Genomic DNA, 24,449 nt, shown 5'->3' with positions numbered 1-24,449 from the left:
AGGGGGTGCTCACACCCTTGACCTCTCTTTGTCCCATCCTGAGATAGCACTGTACCCTCCAGCACATCCCACAGATAGATTCAAGTAAACACAGGAATAAGAAATTTATGTTTTATTGCAAGTAATATGGGAAAAAAGGGAAAAATATTTCCTTAAGATGTCAGAGAGCAACACCTTTTTAACAATCTGTATGTTCTTCCTCAAGCACTGAATCTTCTCCGCTTTCTCTCTCTGTCACTCTGGCTCTCAAACTCTCTTTCTCCACTTTGCATTCTGACATCCTTCACTCAACTCATCTCAACATTAGGAATCATTTAGGGTCTATCACCTCCAAAGAAGGTGGGAACTATAAACATGGAACCATTCCTTAGAATAAAATAGTGAATGCTCTTTTGTGCATTTGCTATAATTAAAAGATAGTACTTACACAACACTGGACACAGTGCCTGATAACTAAAACCCCAGTGCTGGTGGCATTTATTATTTTGCTTACTTTTGTTTATTCCTATGGTGAAGGAAGTTTGAGAAAGTCCTCCCTTGCTTGTCTATTCGAGAAGAACCCTGTGCATCAGTGCCAAGACACATCCGTGTGATGCTCTCCACTGGCCCATAGAGAGCTAACACATTCTTAGACAGAGGTAATGGGAAGGAGTTCATCGCATGGGATCAAGAAGAAGAGACACTGATCACTAGGGCCTATGTACGAGGGAGGTAAAAAAAATTGGGAAAAACTAATACCTATCCTGCTCCAAAACCCTATGCATCCAACAATACCTAATAAGTATTTCCATATACTGAATTCCTACAACTGTCCCCTGGAGACAATCATTATTCTCAGTCCTTCAATCATATGCCTCACCACCCAACTGGCCATCAGGAGCTTAGAGGAATGAGTTTTCTCTGGATGCTTTTCTTTATGGCGTTCTTGAGCTCCTTATTCCTGAGGCTGAAAATGATCGGACTGAGAAAGGGAGTGAAGACTGTATAGGTGGTGGCCATCAGGGTGTTACTGTCCATAGAATGGGGGCCTTTGGGCTTGAGGTAGATAATGGAGGCAAAGCCATAGTGCACAATGACCACAGTGAGGTGGGACACACATGTGGAGAAGGTCTTGTGCCTGCCTTCAGCAGAGGGGATCCGCAATATGGCGGCCACGATGAAGACATAGGAGAGGACGATGAGGAATAAACAGCTCATCAGAGCTGAGACACACACCAGGATCACAGCCAAGGTGACGGAGGAATTCTCATTCCCACAGGCCAACTTTAGAAGGGAAAACACATGGCAGAAAAAATGGTGGATCATGTTAGATCCACAGAAGGTGAGGTGAAAAACTATCAGGGTCACCATCATCCCCATGACTGAGCCACCAGCCCAGGTCCAGGACACCAGACGGGCACAGCTACGGTTGCTCATGAGCACATTGTAGCGCAGGGGGTGGCAGATGGCCACGTAGCGGTCATAGCCCATGATCATGAGCAGGAAGGAGTGTGTGAAGCCAAACGTGAAGGAGAAAAACATCTGGCTGGCACAGGCCGCCCAGGTGATGGTGCGGTGGGTGAAGAGCATGTCAACCAGCATGCGAGGGGTGATGGCAACGGTGAACAGAATCTCAGAGGTGGACAGGGCGCACAGGAAGAGGTACATGGGCGTGTGCAGGCTGCGCTCGCTCCAGACTGTGGCCATGATGAGCAGGTTCCCCAGCAGCGTGAACAGGTACATGAGCAGGTACAGCAGGAAGAAGGCAGGCAGGAGATGCTGTGGGAAGGTGGAGAAGCCCACGAGGATGAACTCAGTCATCATGCTATAGTTCTGACCAGGCACGGGTGCTGCATCTGGTGAGATCAGAAAGGGAATGAAGGTTCATAATTTATCCCATGAATAACAAGGTTGATTCAGCATCAGAAAACCTATCATGTGATCAGTCACAGGAATAAACTAAAATAAATATCATATAATTATATGAATTCAAGCTGCAATCCTGGATTGCTAAAGTTCCATTACTATTTATGGTTTAAAAATTAATACATAATTGTCATAAAGTATTGCACCATTTTAGATATACAGCATAATGGTGATAGATGTATATACCTTAAAAATCTTTTTAAAAGCTTCTTCTCAACATGAAGTCAACGGGGACTTTCTTAGCTTACTGGGAAAATACAGCACAAAACTAGCAAATAGTACACGAAGTGGGAGAAATAGATGTATTATTTTAGCATCAGGAAGAAGCCAAGGTTACTCACTGCCTCTGCTGTTCATTAGATGGGAAGTGAAGCTGGTGGTGATGCTTGAGAAAAAGTAAAGAAGGAATATCAGGATTGGAAGGGAATAGACGTGATCATCTACCTAGAAAGGTAAAGGAATGAAGACAACTATATTAGAACAAAGACAGACACACGCTGCAGAAGATGAGGTCAACTTCCCAAATTCAGTATTTCCTGTAGAATGATACCCGTAATAATCATGCAAATCCTCCAAAACCTAAACATAGAACTACCCTACATTCCAGCAACTGCACTACTAGGTATTTATCTAATGGATACAAAAATACAGATTTGAAGGGGCACATGCAGCATTATCAACAATAGCTAAGCTATGGAGAGAGCCCAAATGTCCATCGATTGATGGATGGATAAAGAAGATGTGGTATTGTGTGTATGTATATACGTACATATACACACACATTGGAATAACACTCAACGATCAAAAAGAATGAAACCTTGCCATTTGCAATGACATGGATGGAGCTAAAGTGTATTATGCTAAGTGAAATAAGTCAATCAGAGAAAGACAAATGTCATATGAATTTCACTTGTATGTGGAATTTCAGAAACAAAACAGATGAACGTATGGGAAGGGGGGAAGAGAAGAAAGGGAAACAAACCACAAGAGATTTTTTTTTAATGTTTACTTATTTTTGAGAGAGAGAGACAGAGTGTGAGTGGGAGAGGGACAGAGAGAGACGGAGACACAGAATCCGAAGCAGGCTCCAGGCTATCAGCATAGAGCCTGATGTGGGGCTCAAATTCATGAACTGTGAGATCATGACCTGAGCCAAAGTCAGATGCTTAACCAACTGAGCCACCTAGGCGCCCCAAGAGATTCTTTCTTTTTTTAATTTTTGTAATGTTTATTTATTTTTGACAGAGAGTGAGAGAGAGACAGAGCATGAGCAGGGGAGGGGCGGAGAGAGAGAGAGACACAGAATCTGAAGCAGGCTCCAGGCTCTGAGCTGTCAGCACAGAGCCCAATGTGGGGGCTCAAATTCACAGACTGTGAGATCATGACCTGAGCCAAAGTCAGACACTCAACTGACTGAGCCACCCAGGCACCCTGGTGCCCCAAGAGATTCTTAACCATAAAGAACAAACTGAGGGTTGACGGAGGGAGGCAAGTGGGAGATGGGCTAGATGGGTGATGAGGATTAAGGAGGGCACTTGCTGTGATGAGCACTGTGTGTTGTATGTAAGTGATGGATCTTTGAATTCTACTTCTGAAGCCAGATCAGATAATGATCTCATGGTTCATGGGTTCGAGCCCCAGGGCTGACAGCACAGAACCTGCTTGGGGTTCTCTCTCCCTCTCTCTCTGCCCTTTCCCCACTCGTGCTCACTCTCTCTTAAAATAATAAATAAAATAAAATAAAATAAAATAAAATAAAATAAATAAAAGATAGAATTCATGGAAAAGGTAAGATAACATCATCAATAGTGACACAAACTATAAGGAGACAGCTCTCAAATGTTTTTGTCGCAGGATCTGTTTACGCTACATAACTATTGAGTCCCCTAGAGGGCTTTTCTTTAACTGAGTTAGAACTCTCCATTCTTACAGTATTTGTAATTAAAACTAAGATTTTTTTATTTTATTTTTTTAATTTTTTTAATGTTTATTTGTCAGAGAGAGAGAAACAGAGAGAGCAGGGGAGGGGCAGAGAGAGAGGGAGACACAGAATCTGAAGCAGGCTCCAGGCTCTGAGCTGTCAACACAGAAACCAGCTCAGGGCTTGAACCCACAAACTGTGAGATCATGACCTGAGCTGAAGTCGGACGCTAACCAACTGAGTTACCAAGGTGCCCCAATCCTAAGACTTTTGAAAAATATTGAGTTCCTTACACATTTAAAAGAACAATGATCAATATTTGATTCAACCTAAAGGAACAATCGGTATCATGTTAATGTAACTAACTTTTTAGAAAAGTAACCACATTTTAAAAACTCACTTAGTGAGAATTGTGGTGTTCTTTTACATTTTAGCAAAATTTTCCAGTGCTGGCTGGATGGCATACACGATGATGCTGGTATCTGCTTTTTTATCCCGCCTGTGGCAACATGTTGTTTTAGTTGAAGCACATGACGAAAACACATCCTCGTGTTCATTAGAGAAGTGAGGACCTATTGGTCCCCCAGAAGGGGTCTCTGGGACCCCAGTGTCCTCAGATTACTCTTTGATATCCTTTGTTTTAAAATATCTAGAGGGGCGCCTGGGTGGCGCAGTCGGTTAAGCATCCGACTTCAGCTCAGGTCACGATCTCGCGGTCCGTGAGTTCGAGCCCCGCGTCAGGCTCTGGGCTGATGGCTCGGAGCCTGGAGCCTGTTTCCGATTCTGTGTCTCCCTCTCTCTCCCCCTCCCCCGTTCATGCTCTGTCTCTCTCTGTCCCCAAAAAAATAAACTTTGAAAAAAAAAATTAAAAAAAAATATCTAGGAATTGGGCGCCTGGGTGGCTCAGTCAGTTGGGCGTCCGACGTCAGCTCAGGTCATGATCTCACAGTTCGTGGGTTCCAGCACCGTGTCAGGCTCTGTGCTGACAGCTTAGGGCCTGGAGCCTGCTTCAGATTGTGTGTCTCCCTCTCTCTCTGTTTCTCCTCCACTCGCTCTCTGTCTCTCCCTCGAAAGTGAATAAACACTGAGAAACATTTTAAAAAATATCTAGGAATTAACCAAACACACCTCCGAGGACAGAAGATGGTCTGGCTATGTGGAAAACTGGAAATCAATATGTACTCTCAGATGGGATGAACCAATATAGCAGTCATGTTGGTTCCTCCCCAAATTATACTCAGTGCAGCTGCATTTACAACTGAAGAAGTTAAATTTAATAACTATGCTAAACCTACTTCTGAAAAATAAAGCTAGTAAAAAAACTATACAGGTCTTCTTAAAATGGAGCACACAAGAGAGACAGAGAGATGTCTCTCCCAGAGTTGAGTCTCACTACCAAATCAGAATCATTTTTAAAAATGCGACCCTGGGGGTCCCTGGGTGGCTTAGTCGGTTGAGCATCCGACTTCGGCTCAGATCGTGGTCTCGCAGTTTGTGGGTTCGAGCCCCACGTTGGGTTCTGTGCTGACAAACAGCTCAGATTCTGTGTCTCTCTCTCCCCCTCCCCTGCTCATGCTCTGCCTCCCTCTGTCTCTCAGAAATAAATTAATGTTAAAAAAATTTTTTAAATGCGACCCTGGAGAAGACATGGATGATAGATGATATGTGTGACACCTGTGTCGTGCTGATTGGATATCTCACAAAACATCCTGCACCATTCCAAACCCAATATGTGATAAAGGTGGGAGCACAAATCAAATGGAAATAATGGATTGTTTACTGGTTTGTGGTGAGAAACTGGTCATTCTATGAAGCAGTATAAATCTTTTTAAAATGTTTGTTTTGATGTTTATTTCTTTTAGAGACGGAGAGACAGAGTACAAGCGGGGGAGGAGCAGAGAGAGTCAGAGACAGAATCCGAAGCAGGTTGCAGGCTCCCAGCCCTCAGCATAGAGCCCGACGTGGGCTCAAACTCACAAACCGTGAGATCATGACCTGAGGTGAAGTCGGACACCCAACCAACTGAGCCACCCAGGTGCCCCGGAAGCAGTATAAATCTGAATTCCTGCCTGAGATTCCACATAAAGGTGGAATCCAAATGGATTTCACATGTAGAATGAAGTATAAAGTCAGTAGGAAAAGGATTCAGGAGAATGACTTTGTGATCTATAAGTGAAGGAGGAGTCTAACCAAACATCAAAAGCACAGATGTTGAGGTGATTTTAAAAAGACATGAAATGTATGCTTAATCGGTAAAGCAGCATTCGAATTTCAGAAGCATATCTTCCGTGAGTGCTGACGCCATTTCATTAAATTCATTTAACTGCTTAGAGAAAGAAACACACATGAAAACTTCCAGGACACCCTGGAATATCCAGGATACATGAACAGGCAGATGGAAATTTGGGAAAGGAGCCGGTGCCTTGACTAAAATTGACCAGGGAATACTGTCTAGAGTAAATAAGAAACCAGCACATTAAGAAGAAGAGACTCCAGGGGCGCCTGGGTGGCGCAGTCGGTTAAGCGTCCGACTTCAGCCAGGTCACGATCTCGCAGTCCGAGAGTTCGAGCCCCGCGTCGGGCTCTGGGCTGATGGCTCGGAGCCTGGAGCCTGTTTCCTATTCTGTGTCTCCCTCTCTCTCTGCCCCTCCCCCGTTCATGCTCTGTCTCTCTCTGTCGCAAAAATAAATAAACGTTGAAAAAAAAAATTAAAAAAAAAAAAGAAGAAGAGACTCCATACAGAAACGAGTGCAGGACATGAGCAGAGAACCCACAGAAGGGGTTACACAGGCAAGTGCACAGATGGTTTCAAGACAAGGAAAGGGAAGGGGAAAACGACCCTGAGATTTCCCTGTACACCTATTCATTTCCCCAGATTAGGAAGTGCCCAGTGCCCACAGCTATACGGGGAGGGAGCAATCCCGCGGCCTGCGGCTGAGAACCGAGAATGGAGAAGTGCAGCCTTCACGTGCACCTGAACCTCTGTCTCCATGGCGCACACCTACCTGGACGGAGCCTGTGGGATGCAGCCCCGCTTGTAGTGCGGGAATGGACAAGCCTGCTTGGGAACCGTAACTGGGAAGGGGGCAGGTCCCACGGGCCGGAGGCAAACCCTGGAGCCCCAGCCAGGAGTTCCGTGCACACACAGCAGCGTAAATGAAGCCGTAAAATGACACCGAGTGAATGAGGCAAAAGGCAGCTCAACTCTCCAGCATAATTGCATTTGGGCGCATTAAAAACAGAGCACCTGACACTGTTCTGTGGGATGCTGCAACGCTGTATACATGCCACTATCCGCTGCTCCAAACCCACAGGCTGCAACACAGACAGTGAGCCCTAGTGTAAATGTGGGCGGAGTTACTATAACGTGTCCTGATTGGTTCACCAGTGGAACAAACGCCCCACACTACTACCAGATTGTACAACGTTTAGCAGCATCCCTGGCCTCAGCCCTCCAGATGCCGGTAGCATCCCTCCCTCCCCATGAGCTGTGACAACAAAAGGGCCTCCGGGCATGTGCAAATATTTCAGGGGGACAGGATCAGTCCCAATCAACAATAGTGACCTAGAAGCTGCAAAGGTCACTAGGCTGAGTGAGGAACCCAGGACCCAGCAGGGGCGACCCGAGAAAAGTCCCACCAGCTCCCAAGGCTCAGAGCCTGTCTTACCACCTTTCTCCCCAGTCCTGTTCCCACCCCCAACCGGGGCTTGCTCCCCACAACTGCCTAAATATTGCCACCTACCCTGTCCCTCCTGGTCCCCTCGTGCTGGGCTGCCTCTTCCAGGAAGCAGCCAGCAGGGGAGGACAGAAGACGCTCTCTGGGGTTATTCTGTCAGCAGCACACAGGGGCAGGTGTGGGGCCAGACCTCTGGGCTCCTGGAACTGATGCTGCGTGCTTTATCCCTGTTGCAGCTTCCCAGCAGGCTGTTCCCCAGGGCCTCCTCAAGGTCTGGAGTGGCCAAGAGGATCATCAGAGGATCTCTGGGGATGTGCAGCCCCTACTCCTTCCTCCAACTCCCCAACACAACCAAGACTCCCTGCTGTCTCTGTCTGCCCTGAGAGCCCCAGTCCCTGCTGAGGACTAGGAGCTCCCAGTCTTGGGGGAAACAGGGCTGGAGTAGATGCCCTCAATCCCTTAGGGTCAGGGCAGGGACAGAAGGAAGGCAGGAGCTGGAGCAGCCCAGAGTGGAAATCCACTGGGAATCCAGTGGGAATCCAGGGCTCTGCCCTGGGGTCAAGGCAGCTGGAGGGCTTCCCACAATAAGGGTAATTTAGAGCTGGGTCATAGGGAGTGATTTCTCCTTGTCAATAGAAGTGTTCACTGTCTCCTGGACACACTGGATCAGCCCACCTCACCTCATGGTCAAGTTCTACCCTTTCCTTGTCATCCTGGTGATCCAAGCCTGAGAGTCCACATCAACATAAGCCTCTCTGTGATATAATCAAGCAAATATTTGGTCTCCTGTGTTGTCCTTGTTTATTGACTACCGAGGAGAGTCTTGTATGCTCACGAGGTGACTGGTAGCTGTGGGTTTAACATTATATCACATCTTCTGCCTCCAACTCAAACATCTGGCCTCACCTTTGAGTAGTAGTTTAGATCCACAGAAAGCCCCCCTCCTGGATCCTCAGACCTATGGTTTCCCAATCCCCAGCATGGGAGTCAGACAGACCTCAATCTCCATGTGACCCTTTCCTTCACACGTTGTGTGACCTCCACCAACTGTTCTCATCTGCATAAAGGGGGTACCCATACCCTTGACCTCTCTTTGTGCATCTTGAGATAGCACTGTGCCTACAACAAATCCCCCAAATAGATTCTTCCAAACTCAGGAATGAGAAATTGATGTTTATGGAAAGTAATGTGGGGGAAAAAGGGAAAAGACTTTCCATAAGCTGTCAGAAAGCAAAACCCTTTTAACATGCTTTATGTTCTTATCTAAGCACTGCTCCCCCTCCCCTTTCTCTCTCTTTTCCTCCCTATTCTTCTCCCCCTCTCTTCCTTTCTCACTCTACCTTCCCTTTCCTTTCCTCATGTGAAAATTACCCTGCTACCAACTTCCTTCTCATTCTTCATTCCTTTCCCAGATTTGGCCCCATATCCAAAATTATTCAAGTGTCTGTTCAGATCAATTTAAAGGATTCCTATGCCACTACTTATCTCTCTGTATCTCTTTCTGTCTCTCTCTCTCTCCAGGTCACCTTCTGAACCCAATTTGACATAGAAAACCTCCCTTAGAATCTATCCCTTCCAAGGCAGCGAGAAATTATACATAGTAAATCATCTTCTTAGAGACTAAAAGTTTAATTTCTTTTGTGCATTTGTTATAATTTAAAAGACAGTAGTATAAACCATTGGTAAAGTGCTGGATGAAATGCTGAGTCATATATAATTACTCTGCTTAATTTTCTTTATCCTTATGTTGGAGGAGGGGAAAATCTTCCCTTGCATGAACATTCAAGAAGACCTTGTGTGTCACTGCCCAGACATATCCATGTGATGCCCCCCACCTGCCCATAAGAAGATAACACATTCTTAGGCAGAGTAATGGGAAGGAGTTCATCACATGGGGTCAAGAACAAGAGATCATGATCACTAGATCCCATGCAAGAGGGGTGTAAAAAATTGGGGAAAAACAAATACCCAGCATGTATCCAACACCCAACGATATGTATATTTTCATTTATTGGAGTTTCACCTATGAGTGAAAACATATGGTATCTGTCTTTCTCTGACTGACTTATTTAACTTAGCATAATACCATCCAGTTTCATCCACGTTGCTGAAAATGGCAGGATTTCATTCTTTTTTTTTAATGTTTATTTATTTTTGAGAGAGGGAGAGACAGAGTGCAAGCTGGGGAGGGGCAGAGAGAGAGAGGGAACACAGAATCCGAAGCAGTCTCTAGGCTCTGAGCTGTCCACACAGAGCCCGATGCAGGGCTCAAACTCATGAACCATGAGATCATGACCTGAGCTAAAGTCAGACGCTCAACCAACTGAGCCACCCAGGTGCCCCAGGATTTCACTCTTTCTCATTGCCAAGTAATATTCCATTGTATACATAAACCACATCTTCTTTATCCATTCATCAGTTGATGGACCTTTAGGCTCTTTCCATAATTTGGCTATTGTTGAAAGCACTGGCGTAAACCTTGGGGGACCTGTGCCCCTATGCATCAGCACTCCTGTATCCTTTGGGTAAATTCTAGTAGTGCTATTGCTGAGTTGTAAGGTAGTTCTATTTTTAATTTTTTGAGGAACCTCCACACTGCTTTTCAGAGAGGCTGCACCAGTTTGCATTCCCACCAACAGTGAAGAGGGTTCCCTTTTCTCCACATCCTCACCAGCATCTGTTGTTTCCTGAGTGGTTAATTTTAGCCACTCTGACTGGTGTGAGGAGGTATCTCACTGTGGTTTTGATTTGTATTTCCCTGATGATGAGTGATATCTTACCTCAGTCCTATGAAAACAGAAGTTACTATCCCCAGCTCTTCTCCCTATTTCCTCATGAGCAAACTGGCTATCAGGAGCTTAGGGGACTGAATTTTCTCTGGAAGCTTTTCTTTATGGCATTCTTAAGCTCCTTATTCCTGAGGCTGAAAATTATTGGGCTAAGAAAGGAGGTAAAGACTATGTAGGTGGTGGCCTTCAGGGTGTTACTGTCCATAGAATGGAGGCCCTTGGGCTTGAGGTAAATAATGGAGGCAAAGTCATAGTGCACAATGACCATAGTGAGGTGACACACACATGTAGAAGGTCTCAGCTGAGTAGATCCTCAATATGGTGGCCACGATAAAGACATAGGAGAGGATGATGAGGAATAAACAGCCCATCAGAGCTGAGACACACACCAGGATCACACCCAAGGTGACGGAGGATGTCTCCTTCCCACAGGCCAACTTTAGAAGGGAAAGCACGTGGCAGGCAAAATGGTGGATCACATTAAACCCACAGAAGGTGAGGTGAAAAACTATCAGGGTCACCATCATCCCCATGACTGAGCCACCAGCCCAGCACCAGGGGCAGCTGTGGGGACTCATGAGCACATTGTAGCACAGGGGGTGGCAGATGACCATGTAGCAGTCATAGCCCATGATCATGAACAGAAAGGACTGCTCTGTGTCCTCACATCACTTTGCCCTCATTATTCATTCATATAGTAAAGAAATGTTATTCAACACTTATTTCATATGGAAATATTATAGGTGATGGGATCCAGCTATACCCAAGAACTAGGTCTCTGCTCTCTCTTTTCATGGTCCAGTGAAAGAATCTGTCATATAACCAAAGATGACAGCACAGAATGGTCAGAGATGTGATGAAGGCAGCCTAGGGATCTGAAGAAGCTGGCGAGGGTCACAGATCCAACCTGGGATTTAGAGACTTTGGCAATTGGTGATGTCTACATTGAGACATGAGGGAGTGTAAGTATGATTCAGGCAAGGCAGGTAGGTGGAAGATGGGTTTCCTGACAGTATAGCAAGTGCAAAGGTTCAGAGTGACAGAGGCATGGTACATTTGGGGACAATCGTTGTCTAGCACAGCCCAGAGAGTTGGAGGTGGCTAGGGGAATTCTGGAATGCGAAGGCAGATAGGTGGGTAGGGCAAGATCATGCAAGACCATGGCGTCCACTGGAAGAGTTTGTTCCAAGGAACTCTAAATACTCTCAAAATACATACAGAAAAGATGGAAAGCCTGGATGGCTCAGTTGGTTAAGCATCTGACTTCGGCTCAGGTCATGAACTCATGGTTCGTGGGTTTAAGCCCCGCAATCTGGCTTTGTGCTGACGACTCAGAACCTGGTGCCTGCTTTTGATTCTGTGTCTCCCTCTCTCTCTGCCCCTCCTCACACTCACACTCTGTGTCTCCCTTTCTTTCTCTCTCAAAAATGAATAAACATTTAAAAAAATTTTAAATACACAGAAAAGATGTGTATGGTAATTGAGTATGTCAACATATTTGTAGATGTTTCCACTTGGGGGTCCTATGACGTCTACTACATGTTCCTTCGTGGATTAATACTTAACATGTTGTGTTGGGTCTGACACTAGCAGTGTAAATGCTGAGTCATAGGGGATACCTATGTTCAGCTTGAATAGATTCTGCCAAATGGCTTTCCAAAGTAATTATACCAAGAGGTACATTTTAAGCCCATGCACCATGGTCAGATTCCTGTTTGTAGGGAGTCCCCCTGGCTGCTGTGAGGGAAGCAGGCAGCTGAGGGCCGGCGGGGTGGGCAGACGCAGGAAGAGATGGGCAGAGGTGCGCGTGGGCATCCTGGACTGGGTCGAGTGGCAGACTGGAGGTTGATTTCAGAGGCAGAATGGACTGTGTTGCTGATTGGACAGAGGGACACAGGAAGTGAGCTGTTTCTACACCTAACACTTAAGACCAAATGGGTGAGTTCTTCCCACAACAATGAACAATTCTTCAGCTTCCCAGACACCAACCTGCAGTCCCATAATTCAGTTCACTTCTGACACGAACTACCTGGAGATGCCAGTGACAAGTTTTCAGTGTTCAGGGTACCTGCACTTTTGTCTGATGGGACTTCACAGTTGGAGTTTCTAAATTCCCCCCTTTCATTTTGGATACTTTGCTGGAATGACTCACAGAAATCAGGAAAATGCAACACTTACTCTTCCCAGTTTACTATAAAAGACACAAGTCAGGAACAGCCAGGTAAAACAGGTGCATCAGGCAAGGTGGAGGAAGGACCGAGGACCTTCCATGCCCTCTCCAGACACACCACCCTCCTAGCACCTCCACGTGTTGACAAATGGGAAAGTCTCTGATTCCCATTGCTTAGGGAGTTTTTGTGGACGTTTTGTTACACAGACATGATTGATTGAATCATTGGTTCTTGGAGATTGAATATCAATCCATAGCCCCTCTCCCCACCTGGAAGTCCCAGCTCTCTGATCTCACCTTGGCCGTTCAGGGGAGCAGCCTCCTTCCTAGACTATCCAGGGGCTCCCAACCACCACGCATCTCCTTAGCATGCAAAATCCAGTATCATCACTCCTGAGACAAGGGCTTTAGGAGCTGTGTGTCATGAAGTGGACAAAGACCAAATGTGTTATTATAGCCCAAGGATGCACATACTAATGGAGATGTTCTGGCTCAGATCACCAGGACAACAGGGATAGGGTAGAACTTGACCAGTGTGGGGAGGTGGGGCTATCCAGTGTGACCAGGAGACACTGAAAACTTCTATTGACCAAAGGAAATCAGTCCCCAAGACCCAGCTCTAAATTACCCTTATTCTGGGACACCCTCCAGCTGCCCTGACCCCAGAGCAGAGCTCTGGATTCCCACTGTGGGCTGCACCAGCTCCTGCTTTCCCTCTGACTCTTCCTTGACCCTAAGGGACTGAGGGCATCTACTTCAGCCCTGTTTCCCCCAAGACTGGGAGCTCCTAGTCCTCAGCAGGGACTGGGGCTCTCAGGGCAGACAGAGACAGCAGGGAGTCTTGGTTGTGTTGGGGAGTTGGAGGAAGGAGTAGGGGCTGCACATCCCCAGAGATCCTCTGATGATCCTCTTGGCCACTCCAGACCTTGAGGAGGCCCTGGGGAACAGCCTGCTGGGAAGCTGCAACAGGGATAAAGCACGCAGCATCAGTTCCAGGAGCCCAGAGGTCTGGCCCCACACCTGCCCCTGTGTGCTGCTGACAGAATAACCCCAGAGAGCGTCTTCTGTCCTCCCCTGCTGGCTGCTTCCTGGAAGAGGCAGCCCAGCACGAGGGGACCAGGAGGGACAGGGTAGGTGGCAATAATGGGACATTTATTGGGAACAAGACTCAGACAGTGGATGGGAACCGGGCCTGGTTGAAGGGTTGTAAGACAGATTCTTAGCTCTGGACACCTGCCAGGGGGGCTTCTCAGGGTGCCCATGCTGGGTCCTGGGCTCTTCACTCGGCCTAGTGCAAATGGCACTACAGAGGCCGTGAGTTTGGAATGTGACCAGCTGGTGCATCTGGTACAGACTGATGACAGGAAAGCAGCTCAGAGGACAGGGAAGATATCAGCATCAGGGATAACCCCCCATGTTAGGTAAACATGGAGCCCTTTCCATGAATCCTCTGGACCTTCTGAAGATAGTTCTCCGCTTACTCCCATTTTTCAGTTGGGGAGAGGAGGCTCAGGGCTCGAACGTTCTTTCTCAGACACACATACCAAAGCTGGGGCTTGAACCCTGGCCCTGATGACTGCACACCTGGGGTGCGTTTCAGACAGTTCTCTCTGGAAGCCAGAGTGCAGTGGGAGCAGAGGAGGGGCCTGGGGCAGTGAGCAGTGCAGGGAGGGAGGTGCAGCCATGCAGATGGATAGGAGCAGAGCACACAGACAGCTATTTAGCAGGGGGAGAGGGTGCTGAGTGATGGGGGTTGAGGCACAGAAGGGGGCTGACACGGGTGTCTTGGTTCCTGGTCTGGGGAGGGGGGAAGTCTGCATGGTCAGAAGGCTTTATTTCCAGCTCACCAGCCCAGCCTTCCTCACTCCAGGAAAGTCCCTCCCTATCCTGCTGGTTCTGTGTCCTCTAGGCTCCAGGTTGACCCCTATTGTGGGGGATCCTTCAGAACAACACATCAGTAAGACCAGGGGGTGCAATTATGGCTGGGTTCTGCCCCAGAGACGAGGGTTTCAGGAGCTGTGGGCGACATCGAGGCTCAAGTTATTCATAAAAACATTTTTGTTTTGTTTTATGGTGGATGTCAGGTGCAGAGGTCTGAGTCAATGACGTTTCTGGGTCGCTGCGCTTGACAAGCATTGGTTTTCATCACGTCCTTCTCTGATTTTGCTCACGTTCCCTTTCGACCACTTGTTCCCTCCAGTGCCAACAACCCTTCTCCCATACTAAAGGTATGCGCTTTGATTTGCATGTGCTCTTGTACATGCGTACTGTCTTCTCTGTGCATATATGTGCTGTGAATTATTTGTATCCTTTTAAATTTCATAGAAAAATTTTTGCTTTTTGATTTTATAGAAAAATTATAAGTTTGCAGGAAAACACATACTTCCTCTCTCCCTCACACGGTTTCCTCTTTTACCTCTTGAAATAGTGTATTTGTTCCTGTTGGTGAGCCAATATGGCTACAACCAGAGCCCACGGGATACATTAGGATTCACTGTCTGTGTCGTGGGTTCTGTGGATTCTGACAGATGCATAATGGCATGTATCCACCGTTACAGCATCCTACAGAATAGTGTCAGCTGCTCTATTTTTAATATGCCAAAAGGGTATTATGCTGGAGCGTTCGTCTGCTTTTTGCTTCACTCACTCAACACATTTTATGGGTTCATTTATGCGCTGTGCGTGCATCGAACTCCTGGCTGGGGCTGCAGGGTTTGCATCCAGCCCATGGGTCCTGCCCCCTTCCAAAGAATGGACAGGCAGGCTTTCCAGTTCCCCACTAAAAGCAATGCTACAGAAACACCCTCTGACATGCTCCCCTGTAAATGCCTTTGAGCAATCGCGATAGATGTTCAGGAGCACATGTGCTGGGGCACAGAGTGCGTGCACTCCTCATTTCCACTATTCTGCGCTCTCACAGGCCGTGCACGAGGGTTGCGTTCTCCCCAAAACTGATCAACACCAGGGAGTTTCTAACTTGGGGCTCTCAATAGATATACACTGAATTTCCACTGCATTTTCCTTCCTTTGTCTCTCTCTGTCCCTCTCTCTCTTTTTTCTTATTAGCATGTTTTTATTTGCCTGTGCTACACCCTCTGTAAGTTCTGTGCTCAAACCTTTGCTCATTTTTCTTCCTTTTCCCTCTGCTTATTTCTGTATGGAGCTTTTGCTTGTTGTAGATGTAACTGGTTTCTTGTTTATTCTAGATCATATTCCTTGGTCCTTTTTGCACAATGAACATGATTTTTCTCACCTTTCTGTCTCCTTTAACTGGATCCAGAATATTTTCTGTTGGACAAAAACGCTTCTTGTTGATGTCGTTGTATATTTCAAAATCATGTAAGGTTTGTGCTTCTGGAGTTTGTTAAAAAAGTCCTACTTGGGGTGCCTGGGTAGCTCAGTCGACTGAGTGTCTAACTTTTGATTTTAGCTCAGGGCATGATCCCAGGGCCATTGGATCAAGACCCGGCCAAGCTCCACACTGAGCTTGGAGCCTGCTTCAGATTCTCTGTCTCTGGCCTTTCCCCTCTTCCCTGCTCACTCTCTCTCTCTCTCAAAACCAAAAACAAACACAAAACAAAAGAAGATCCCCACTCCTAGTTCAAGAAAATTATTCTCCTCCACCTTCTTCTATTAACTTCATAGCATCATGTTTCATATTTATGTCAGAAACCCAATTGGATTCCACCCATGCATGTGTTTATAGGCAGAAATTCACATTTACTTTGCTTCTAAACGGGACGGATTTTCCCACCACAAACTCTTACACAATCCATCTTTTTCCATTGATTTGTGTCCTACCTGTATCATATATCAAGTTTTGCATCACACTGGGGTACTTTCTGAGGTGTGCAGCCAACTTGATCGGTGTTGGTGTCTGTTCCAGGGTCACACTTGAAATTGACAATGATGTGTATAATGTCTATAATGCGTCTTCCCCTGCCAGGGCATTTCTCTCCTAGTTAATCCATTTTAATGGTGCAATTGTAAATGGTACTGATTCCTTGATATCTCTTTCTGCTGCTTCATTATTGGTGAACAGAAACACAGCCAATGTTTGTACATTGATTTTATATCCTGCAACTTTGCTGAATTCACGTATCAGCTCTAGCAGTTTTTTGGTGGCGTCTTTTGGATTTTCCTTGTGGAGCATCATTCGTCTGTGAAGAGTGAAAGTTTGACCTCTTCCTGCCAATTTGGATGAGTTTTATTACTTTTGTTGCCTGACTGCTGAGGCTAGAACTTCCAACATTATGTTGAACAACAGTGGTGAGAGTGGACACCTGTGTTGTGTTCCTGATCTCAGGGGGAAAGCTCTCAGTTTTTTGCCACTGAGGATGATACTAACAGTGGGCTTTTCATATATGGCTTTTATGATGTTAAGGGATGCTCCTTCTATTCCTGCTTTCTTGAGGGTTTTTATCAAGAAAGAATGCTGTATTTTGTCAAATGCTTTTTCTGCATCTATTTAAAAGATCATAGGGTTCTTACCCTTTCTTTTATTAATGTGGTGTATCACATTGATTGATTTGTGAATATTGAACCAGGCCTGCAGCCCAGGAATAAATCCCACTTGATTGTGGTGAAAAATTCTTTTAATGTACTGTTGACTTCGATTTGCTAGTATCTTGTTGAGAATTTTTGCATCCAGATTCATCAGGGATATTGGCCTGTAATTCTCCTTTTTAGGAGGGTCTTTGTCTGGGTTTGGAATCAAGGTAATTCTGGATTCATAGAATGAATTTGGAAGCTTTCCTTCCATTTCTATTTTTTGGAACAGTATGAGAATAATAGGTGTTAACTCTGCTTTAAATGTCTGGTAGAATTGTCCTGGGAAGCCATCTGCCCCAGGACTCTTATTTTTGGGGAGATTTTTGATTACTGATTCCATTTCTTTCCTGGCTATGGGCCTGTTCATATTTTCTGTTTCTTCCTGTTTGAGTTTTGGTAGTGCATGAGTTTCTAAGAATCTGTACATTTCTTCCCGATTGTCCAGCTTGTTGGCATATAATTCTTCATAGTATTCTCGTATATGTTTGTATTCCTGTGGTGTTGGTTGTGATGTCTCCTCTTTCATTTGTGATTTTATCTATTTGGGTCCTCTCTATTTTCTTTTTGAGAAGTCTGGTTAGGAGTTTATCAATTTTGCTTATTCTTTCAAAAAACCAGCTCTTAGTTTCATTGATCTGTTCTACTGGGTTGTTTTTTTTTTATTCTATATCATTTATTTCTGTTCTAATCTTTATTATTTCCCTTCTTCTCCTGGCTTTGGGCTTTATTTGCTGCTCCTTTTCTAGCTCCTTTAGGTGTGAGGTTAAGTTGTGTATTTGGTACCTCTTTTGCTTCTTGAGACAGGCCTGAATTCCAGTGTATTTTCCTCTTAGGACTGTCTTTGCTGCATCCCAAAGGGCTTGGACTGTTGTGCTTTCATTTTCATTTGCTTCCATGTATTATTTTTTAGTTTTTTGATGTTTATTTATTTTTGAGAAAGAGGGAGAGACAGAGCTTGAGCAGAGGAGGGGCAGAGAGAGAGGGAGACACAGAATCCGAAGCAGACTTCAGGCTCTGAGCTGTCAGCACAGAGCTTGACGCAGGGGTTGAACTCATGAACTGCAAGATTATGACCTGAGCCGAAGTCCGATGTTTAACCAACTGAGCCACCCAGGTTCCCCTGCTTCCATGTGTTTTTAAATTTCTTCTTTAATTTCCTGGTTAACCCTTTCATTCCTTAGAAGGATGTTCTTTAACCTCCATATATCTGAGGGCTTTCCAAATTTTTTCTTGTGGTTGATTTCAAGTTCCTAGCATTGTGATCTGAAAATATGCATGGTATGATCTCAATCTTTTTGTACCTGGTCAGGGCTGATTTTTGCAAGATTGGTATGGTTTTGCACTGACTTTATTTTTCAGAAGGAACTTAAGGAAACTTTTATCAAATGTACAGTAGACTCACTATAGACATAATGTAGGTGTGCTGATGATGTAATCATTACCATATTCACTCATCCATCCAAGAGTGTAGATTGCCCTCCATATATTCAGATCACCTCCTACATTTTTACTAATGGTTAACATTTCTGAATTTGGATGTATTGCATGTGTTTCATTAATTCCTAGATATTTTATAGCAAAAGTTTTCAAAGTGTGATATGAAGACCCTGTGGTCCTGGAGACCCTTTCTGGGGGAACATCAGTTCCTTACTTTTCCATTTTTCATCATATGCTTCAACTAAAACAACATGTTGCCACAGGCTGAATGAAGAGGCAGGTATGAGCATCAATTTGTTTCCCATCCAAGTTTGTTAAAATGTAAAAACAAACAAACAAACAAACAAACAAACAAAAAACAGCAACTCTTCTCACCAAATGTTAATTTTGTAAATGTAGTTACTGTCTAAAAACATGTTACTTGTATTGACATTGAGCAGGTGACTATTCTTTTGAATGTATGCATAATAAGTATTTTCAAAGAATCTCGGTGTTAACTTCTAATATGGTGAAAACGGAGAGTTGTACTGCACCCAAACAGGAACCCATCAGAGTCTCATATTTTCTTGAGTGTTAAGAAATCACCAGACCACAATGTTGGCGAGCCGTGTCTTTACAGTTTGTGTCACCGTTGGGAATGTTATCTTAGTTTTGCTTAAAGCTTATACTTTGAATGATTACTGCTGGAGTAATTCTGTGAGAAATACTGAGTGTTGCGAGCCGATCTTGTCTTCTGCAGACTGTGCTCTCTATTGCTGTGGTACCTTATGTCTTCATTCTTTACTTTTTCTGGGTGAAGGAGCATGTCTCTTTCCTTCCCATCCGTACATACCTTCTTTCTTGTTCTTATTTATAGCACCGCTCATGACTTTCAGTTCCATGCTAAAGAACAGCAGAACCAGTGAGTATCCGGGTCACTTTCCCAATCCTAACATACTGCGTCTGTAGTCTCCCCATTTCATATATTGTTGTATAGACTCATGATTGTCATGTTGGTCACCTTCATTCCTCTTCTGATCTCACCAGATGCAGCACCCGTGCCTGGTCAGAACTATAGCATGGTGACTGAGTTCATCCTCGTGGGATTCTCTAACTTCCCACAGCATCTCCTGCCCACCTTCTTCCTGCTGTACCTGCTCATGTACCTGTTCACGCTGCTGGGGAACCTGCTCATCATGGCCACAGTCTGGAGCGAGCGCAGCCTGCACACGCCCATGTACCTCTTCCTGTGCGCCCTGTCCACCTCTGAGATTCTGTTCACCGTTGCCGTCACCCCTCGCATGCTGGTTGACATGCTCTCCACTCGCCGCACCATCACCTGGACGGCCTGTGCCAGCCAGATGTTTTTCTCCTTCACGTTTGGCTTCACCCACTCCTTCCTGCTCATGATCATGGGCTACGACCGCTATGTGGCCATCTGCCACCCCCTGCGCTACAATGTTCTCATGAGCAACCGTAGCTGTGCCCGTCTGGTGTCCTGGACCTGGGCTGGTGGCTCAGTCATGGGGATGATGGTGACCCTGATAGTTTTTCACCTCACCTTCTGTGGGTCTAATGTGATCCACCATTTTCTATGCCATGTGTTTTCCCTTCTAAAGTTGGCCTGTGGGAATGAGAATTCCTCTGTCACCTGGGCTGTGATCCTGGTGTGTGTCTCAGCTCTGATGAGCTGTTTATTCCTCATCGTCCTCTCCTATGTCTTCATCGTGGCCGCCATATTGCGGATCCCCTCTGCTGAGGGCAGGCACAAGACCTTCTCCACATGTGTGTCCCACCTCACGGTGGTCATTGTGCACTACAGCTTTGCTTCCATTATCTACCTCAAGCCCAAGGGCCCCCATTCTATGGACAGTAACACCCTGATGGCCACCACCTATACAGTCTTCACTCCCTTTCTCAGTCCAATCATTTTCAGCCTCAGGAATAAGGAGCTCAAGAATGCCATAAAGAAAAGCTTCCAGAGAAAATTCAGTCCCCTAAGCTCCTGACGGCCAGTTTGGCGGTGAGGAAAATGACAGTAGGGTTGGGGATGATCAAGTCCATCTCCATAAGCCTGTTGTAGGGATTCTATATAAGAAAATACTGAGTAAGTATTGTTGAATGCATCTATAGGTGTTGGATACCTGCTAGGTATTTGTTTTTCTCCAATTTGTGTGCCTCCCTCTTGCATAGGATCTAGAGATCATGATCTCCTGTTCAAGACCCCATGTGATGAACTCCATCCCATTACTTCTGTCTACAAATGTGTTATGTACCTGTGGATGAGTGGGGGGGGGGCATCACATGGATGTGTCTGGGCACTGATGCCCATGGTTCTTCTCAAATGGAGAAGGAAGGAAAGACTTTCCCTTCATCACCATACGTCTGAACAAAAGCATGCATAATAATAAATGCCATCAGCTTTTCTCTCAGGCATGTGTCCAGTGTTTTATATACCATTTAATATAAAAATGTACAAAAAGTAAACTCTTCCTCTCCAAGAAGTTGGTTGACAGTGTATATAGTTCCTTCTGTCCTAGCAGAGGATAGACCCTAAGGGAGTTTTTCTACCTTGATTGGTGTTGAGTGAAGGATGTCAGAATAAGAAGTGAAGGGAAAGAGGGAGGGAGGGAGGGTAGGAGGAAGGGAGGGGAAGAGAGTGAGGGGAGGAGACGGTTCAGTGCTTGGATAAGAACATACAGAATGTTTAAAGGGTCTTGCTTATGGAAATCCTTTTCTGTTTTTCCCCACATTACTTTCAATAAAACATCAATTTCTCATTCCTGTGTACTTACATCTATCTGCGGGCTCTGTTGGAGGACACAGTGCTATCTCAAGATAGCACAAAGGAAGGTCAAGGGTGTGGCAGATGAGAAATGTTGGTGAGGGTCACACAACATGTGAAGGAAGGGGTCACATGCAACTTTAGGTCTAACTTCCATGATAGGGTTTGGGAAATCATATGTCTGAGCATCCAGGAGGGGGTCTTCTGTTAATGTAAATTTCTTACTTAAGCTGTGGCCAGATATTTGAGCTGCAGGCAGAAGGTGTTTTATAATAATAAACCAAGGGAGGGCTGTTGCATATGAGTGCCTGCCATTTGCCAAACGTTGTGGAAAGAGTTTCCTATGCATTCACTCTTCTAAGTCTCAAAATAAATCATTATTTCTCCGCATTTAGATATGACCCACTTCTATTATTATTCACAATTTTGAAACACAGAAAATGAAAATCTGATAGATAATTTGTCCTGGGTCACACCACCTTGAAGGGGGGAAGCAGGAATCGATTACAATGTGCACGTGTGTGCAGTTGGTGAATAGGAACCCACCTCTCTCAGGTGTCTACAGAGAGAAGTGAGGTCATGACTGGGAGGAGAAGGCTGTCATTAGAAGGAAGAGACCCCTTTCAGGGAAGGAGGGCAGGTGCAGCCCTAGGCACACACCCCTTTCACACAGCCAGAGGGAAACACGGACTCCAGAGGAGTTCATGAGACACTTTTGCTCATGCACACTGACAACGAGAGCTTGGAAAAACCGTCTATGGTAATTTTGGGATTCCTTTCATCATTTTACTCATTATTGGTTTACTAACTAATGCCACCCCTCCCCATCAAGATGTCCTTATCTATGGTGCATTTGGGGACATTGGTATGTTCAGTTCACCAGGGAGAGTTGGAAGTCACTAAGAGGGTGCTGGAATGAGATGTAGATATGTGGGTAGGGCAAGAGCATGTGAGACCATGGTGTCCACTTAGAGAGTTTGTTCCAAGGGCAGTGGGGAACTCTAAATACTCTTAAAATACATACACAAAAGAGCTGTGTGGTATTCCATTATGTGAACATATGCATAGACATTTCCATTTGGGGATACTACAAATGGTGCTCTTATGACATCTACTACATGTCCTTAGTGGATTAACACTTATGTGTTGTGTTGAGTCTGTAGCTAGAAGTGTAAAGGCCAAGTCATAGGGGATACTATGTTCAGGTTGAATAGATGTTGACAAAAGTTTACCAAAGTGGTTGTACCAAGTAGAAAAAATTTTTAATCAAATTCAAGTTAGTTAACATATAGTGTTTTGGATTCAGGAGTAGAATTTAGTGATTTGTTACTTACATACAACACCTAGCGCTCATCCCAGCAAGTGCCCATCTGCCCACCCACCTCCCCTCCAGCATCCTTCAGTTTGTTCTCTGCATTTAGGTCTCTTATGGTTTGCCTCCCTCCCTGTTTTTATCTTATTTTTCCTTTCCTTCCCCTATGTTCATCTGTTTTGTTTCTTAAATTCTGCATATAAGTGAAATCATATGATATTTCTTTTTCTCTGACTGACTTATTTCACTTAGCATAATACAGTAAACCTTGGATTACGAGAATAATTCGTTCTGGAAACATGCTTGTAATCCAAAGCACTTGTCTATCAAAGCAAATTTCCCTATAAGAAATAATGGAAACTCAGATGATTTGTTCTGCAACCCTAAAATATTTATGTAAAAATGATTACAATACTGTAATATAATACAAAATAATAAAGGAAATATAAAATATAAAGAAAAATAAACAAACTAACCTGCACTTACCTTTGAAAACCTTCATGGCTGGTGTGAAGGAGACAAGAGAGAGGAGGGTTATTGTGTTGGACGACTTTCACGATCACTAATGGAATCACTGCTATCTATTGGCTCAGTGGAAGCTTTTCCTGCATGGAGGCAATTGTATACACTTGCATAGATGTTGACTACAGCACAGTATTAATAAACTCTTGTCATATATTGTATTTAATGTAAACTGACAATAAGGCAGCAAGGAAAGGGCCTCAATCTGCAGGCAGCCTGACCTAAAATGAAGCAAAGCATTCCTGAGCTTCCTCTTGTATGGAGAAGCAAAGGACTGTCCACAGGTGCTTTGAAGTGACAAAAAATACACCAGTGCCCATTGTAGGCATCTTCAAACATTCTGAAAAATCACTGATTTCTGCCAAATACTACAGCCTGAGACCGAGCATGGGAGATGATCACCCACAATCCTACAGCAGGAGAGAGAGAGGAACCATTGGCTCAGTTGTGATCATGTGACATCTGGAGTCACATCCCACCCGTATTGCAAGACATTGCTCACTTATCAAGTTGCAATTTATTAGAGGGGTGCCTGGGTGGCTCAGTCAGTTAAGCATCCAACTTCGGCTCAGGTCATAATTTCCTGGTTCACGAGTTCAAGCTCCACATTGGGCTCTGTACTTATGGCTCAGAGCCTGGAGCCTGCTTCGAATTCTGTGTCTTCTCTTTCTCTGCTCCTCTCCCATTCATGCTGGTCTGTCTCTCTCAAAAATAAACATGATAATTTTTTAATTTATTAGAAATGTTTGCTTGCCTTATAGAGCACTTGCAGAACAAGGCACTCATAGTCAAAGGTTTTACTGTGCACTCTAGTTCCATCCACATTGTTGCAAATGGTAAGATTTCATTCTTTTTCATCGTTATTATTCCAATGTATATATATATACAAATCTTCTTTATCCACTCATCAGTCTATGGGCATTTGGACTCTTTCTGTAGTTTGACTAAGGCTGATAGTGCTGCTATAAATTTGGGGTGCATATACCCCTTCGAATCCACATTTTTGTATCCTTTGGATAAATACCTACTAGTGCAATTGCTGGGTCATAGGGCAGTTCTATGTTTAATTTTTTGAGGAGCCTCCATACTGTTTTCCACAGTGGCTGCCCCAGTTTGCATTCTCGCCAACAACGCAAAAGTGTTCTCCTTTCTCTGCATCCTCACAAACATCTGTTATTTCTTGAGTTGTTAATTCTAGGCATTCTGACAGGTGTGAGGTGGCATTCAAGTGGTACATTTTAAGCCCATGCACCATGGTCAGATTCCCGTTTGTAGGGAGTCCCCCTGGCTGCTGTGAGGGAAGCAGGCAGCTGAGGGCCGGCGGGGTGGGCAGACGCAGGAAGAGATGGGCAGAGGTGCGCGTGGGCATCCTGGACTGGGTCGAGTGGCAGACTGGAGGTT

The 24,449-nt window shown here is 45.0% G+C and overlaps 2 protein-coding genes and 1 pseudogene across 2 annotated transcripts; 1 reads left to right on the top strand and 2 right to left on the bottom strand.

Moving 5' to 3' along the window:
• Positions 1–873: 873 nt before the first annotated feature.
• LOC125160456 (olfactory receptor 10H3-like) lies at positions 874–1,818 on the bottom strand. The gene has a single exon (XM_047849419.1). It carries the CDS (start codon positions 1,801–1,803, stop codon positions 874–876), a length of 930 nt encoding a protein of 309 aa, XP_047705375.1. The 5' UTR covers positions 1,804–1,818.
• Positions 1,819–10,353: 8,535 nt separating this feature from the next.
• LOC125149015 (olfactory receptor 10H3-like) lies at positions 10,354–19,331 on the bottom strand (annotated as a pseudogene).
• A 162-nt stretch (positions 19,332–19,493) lies between these two features.
• LOC125160464 (olfactory receptor 10H3-like) lies at positions 19,494–20,438 on the top strand. The gene has a single exon (XM_047849430.1). The coding sequence runs from the start codon at positions 19,509–19,511 to the stop codon at positions 20,436–20,438; it is 930 nt and encodes a 309-aa protein (XP_047705386.1). The 5' UTR covers positions 19,494–19,508.
• Positions 20,439–24,449: the final 4,011 nt, after the last annotated feature.

Source organism: Prionailurus viverrinus, chromosome A2 (assembly GCF_022837055.1).
Source record: "Prionailurus viverrinus isolate Anna chromosome A2, UM_Priviv_1.0, whole genome shotgun sequence".
Taxonomy (NCBI): Eukaryota; Metazoa; Chordata; class Mammalia; order Carnivora; family Felidae; genus Prionailurus; species Prionailurus viverrinus.
Note: the sequence above shows the minus strand (reverse complement) of the source record. Positions and strands in the feature narration are given on the sequence as shown.

Excerpts from the sequence above, each read along its gene's own strand:
- LOC125160456 (XM_047849419.1), bottom strand. The coding sequence starts at position 1,803 with ATGATGACTGAGTTCATCCTCGTGGGCTTCTCCACCTTCCCACAGCAT.
- LOC125160464 (XM_047849430.1), top strand. The coding sequence starts at position 19,509 with ATGGTGACTGAGTTCATCCTCGTGGGATTCTCTAACTTCCCACAGCAT.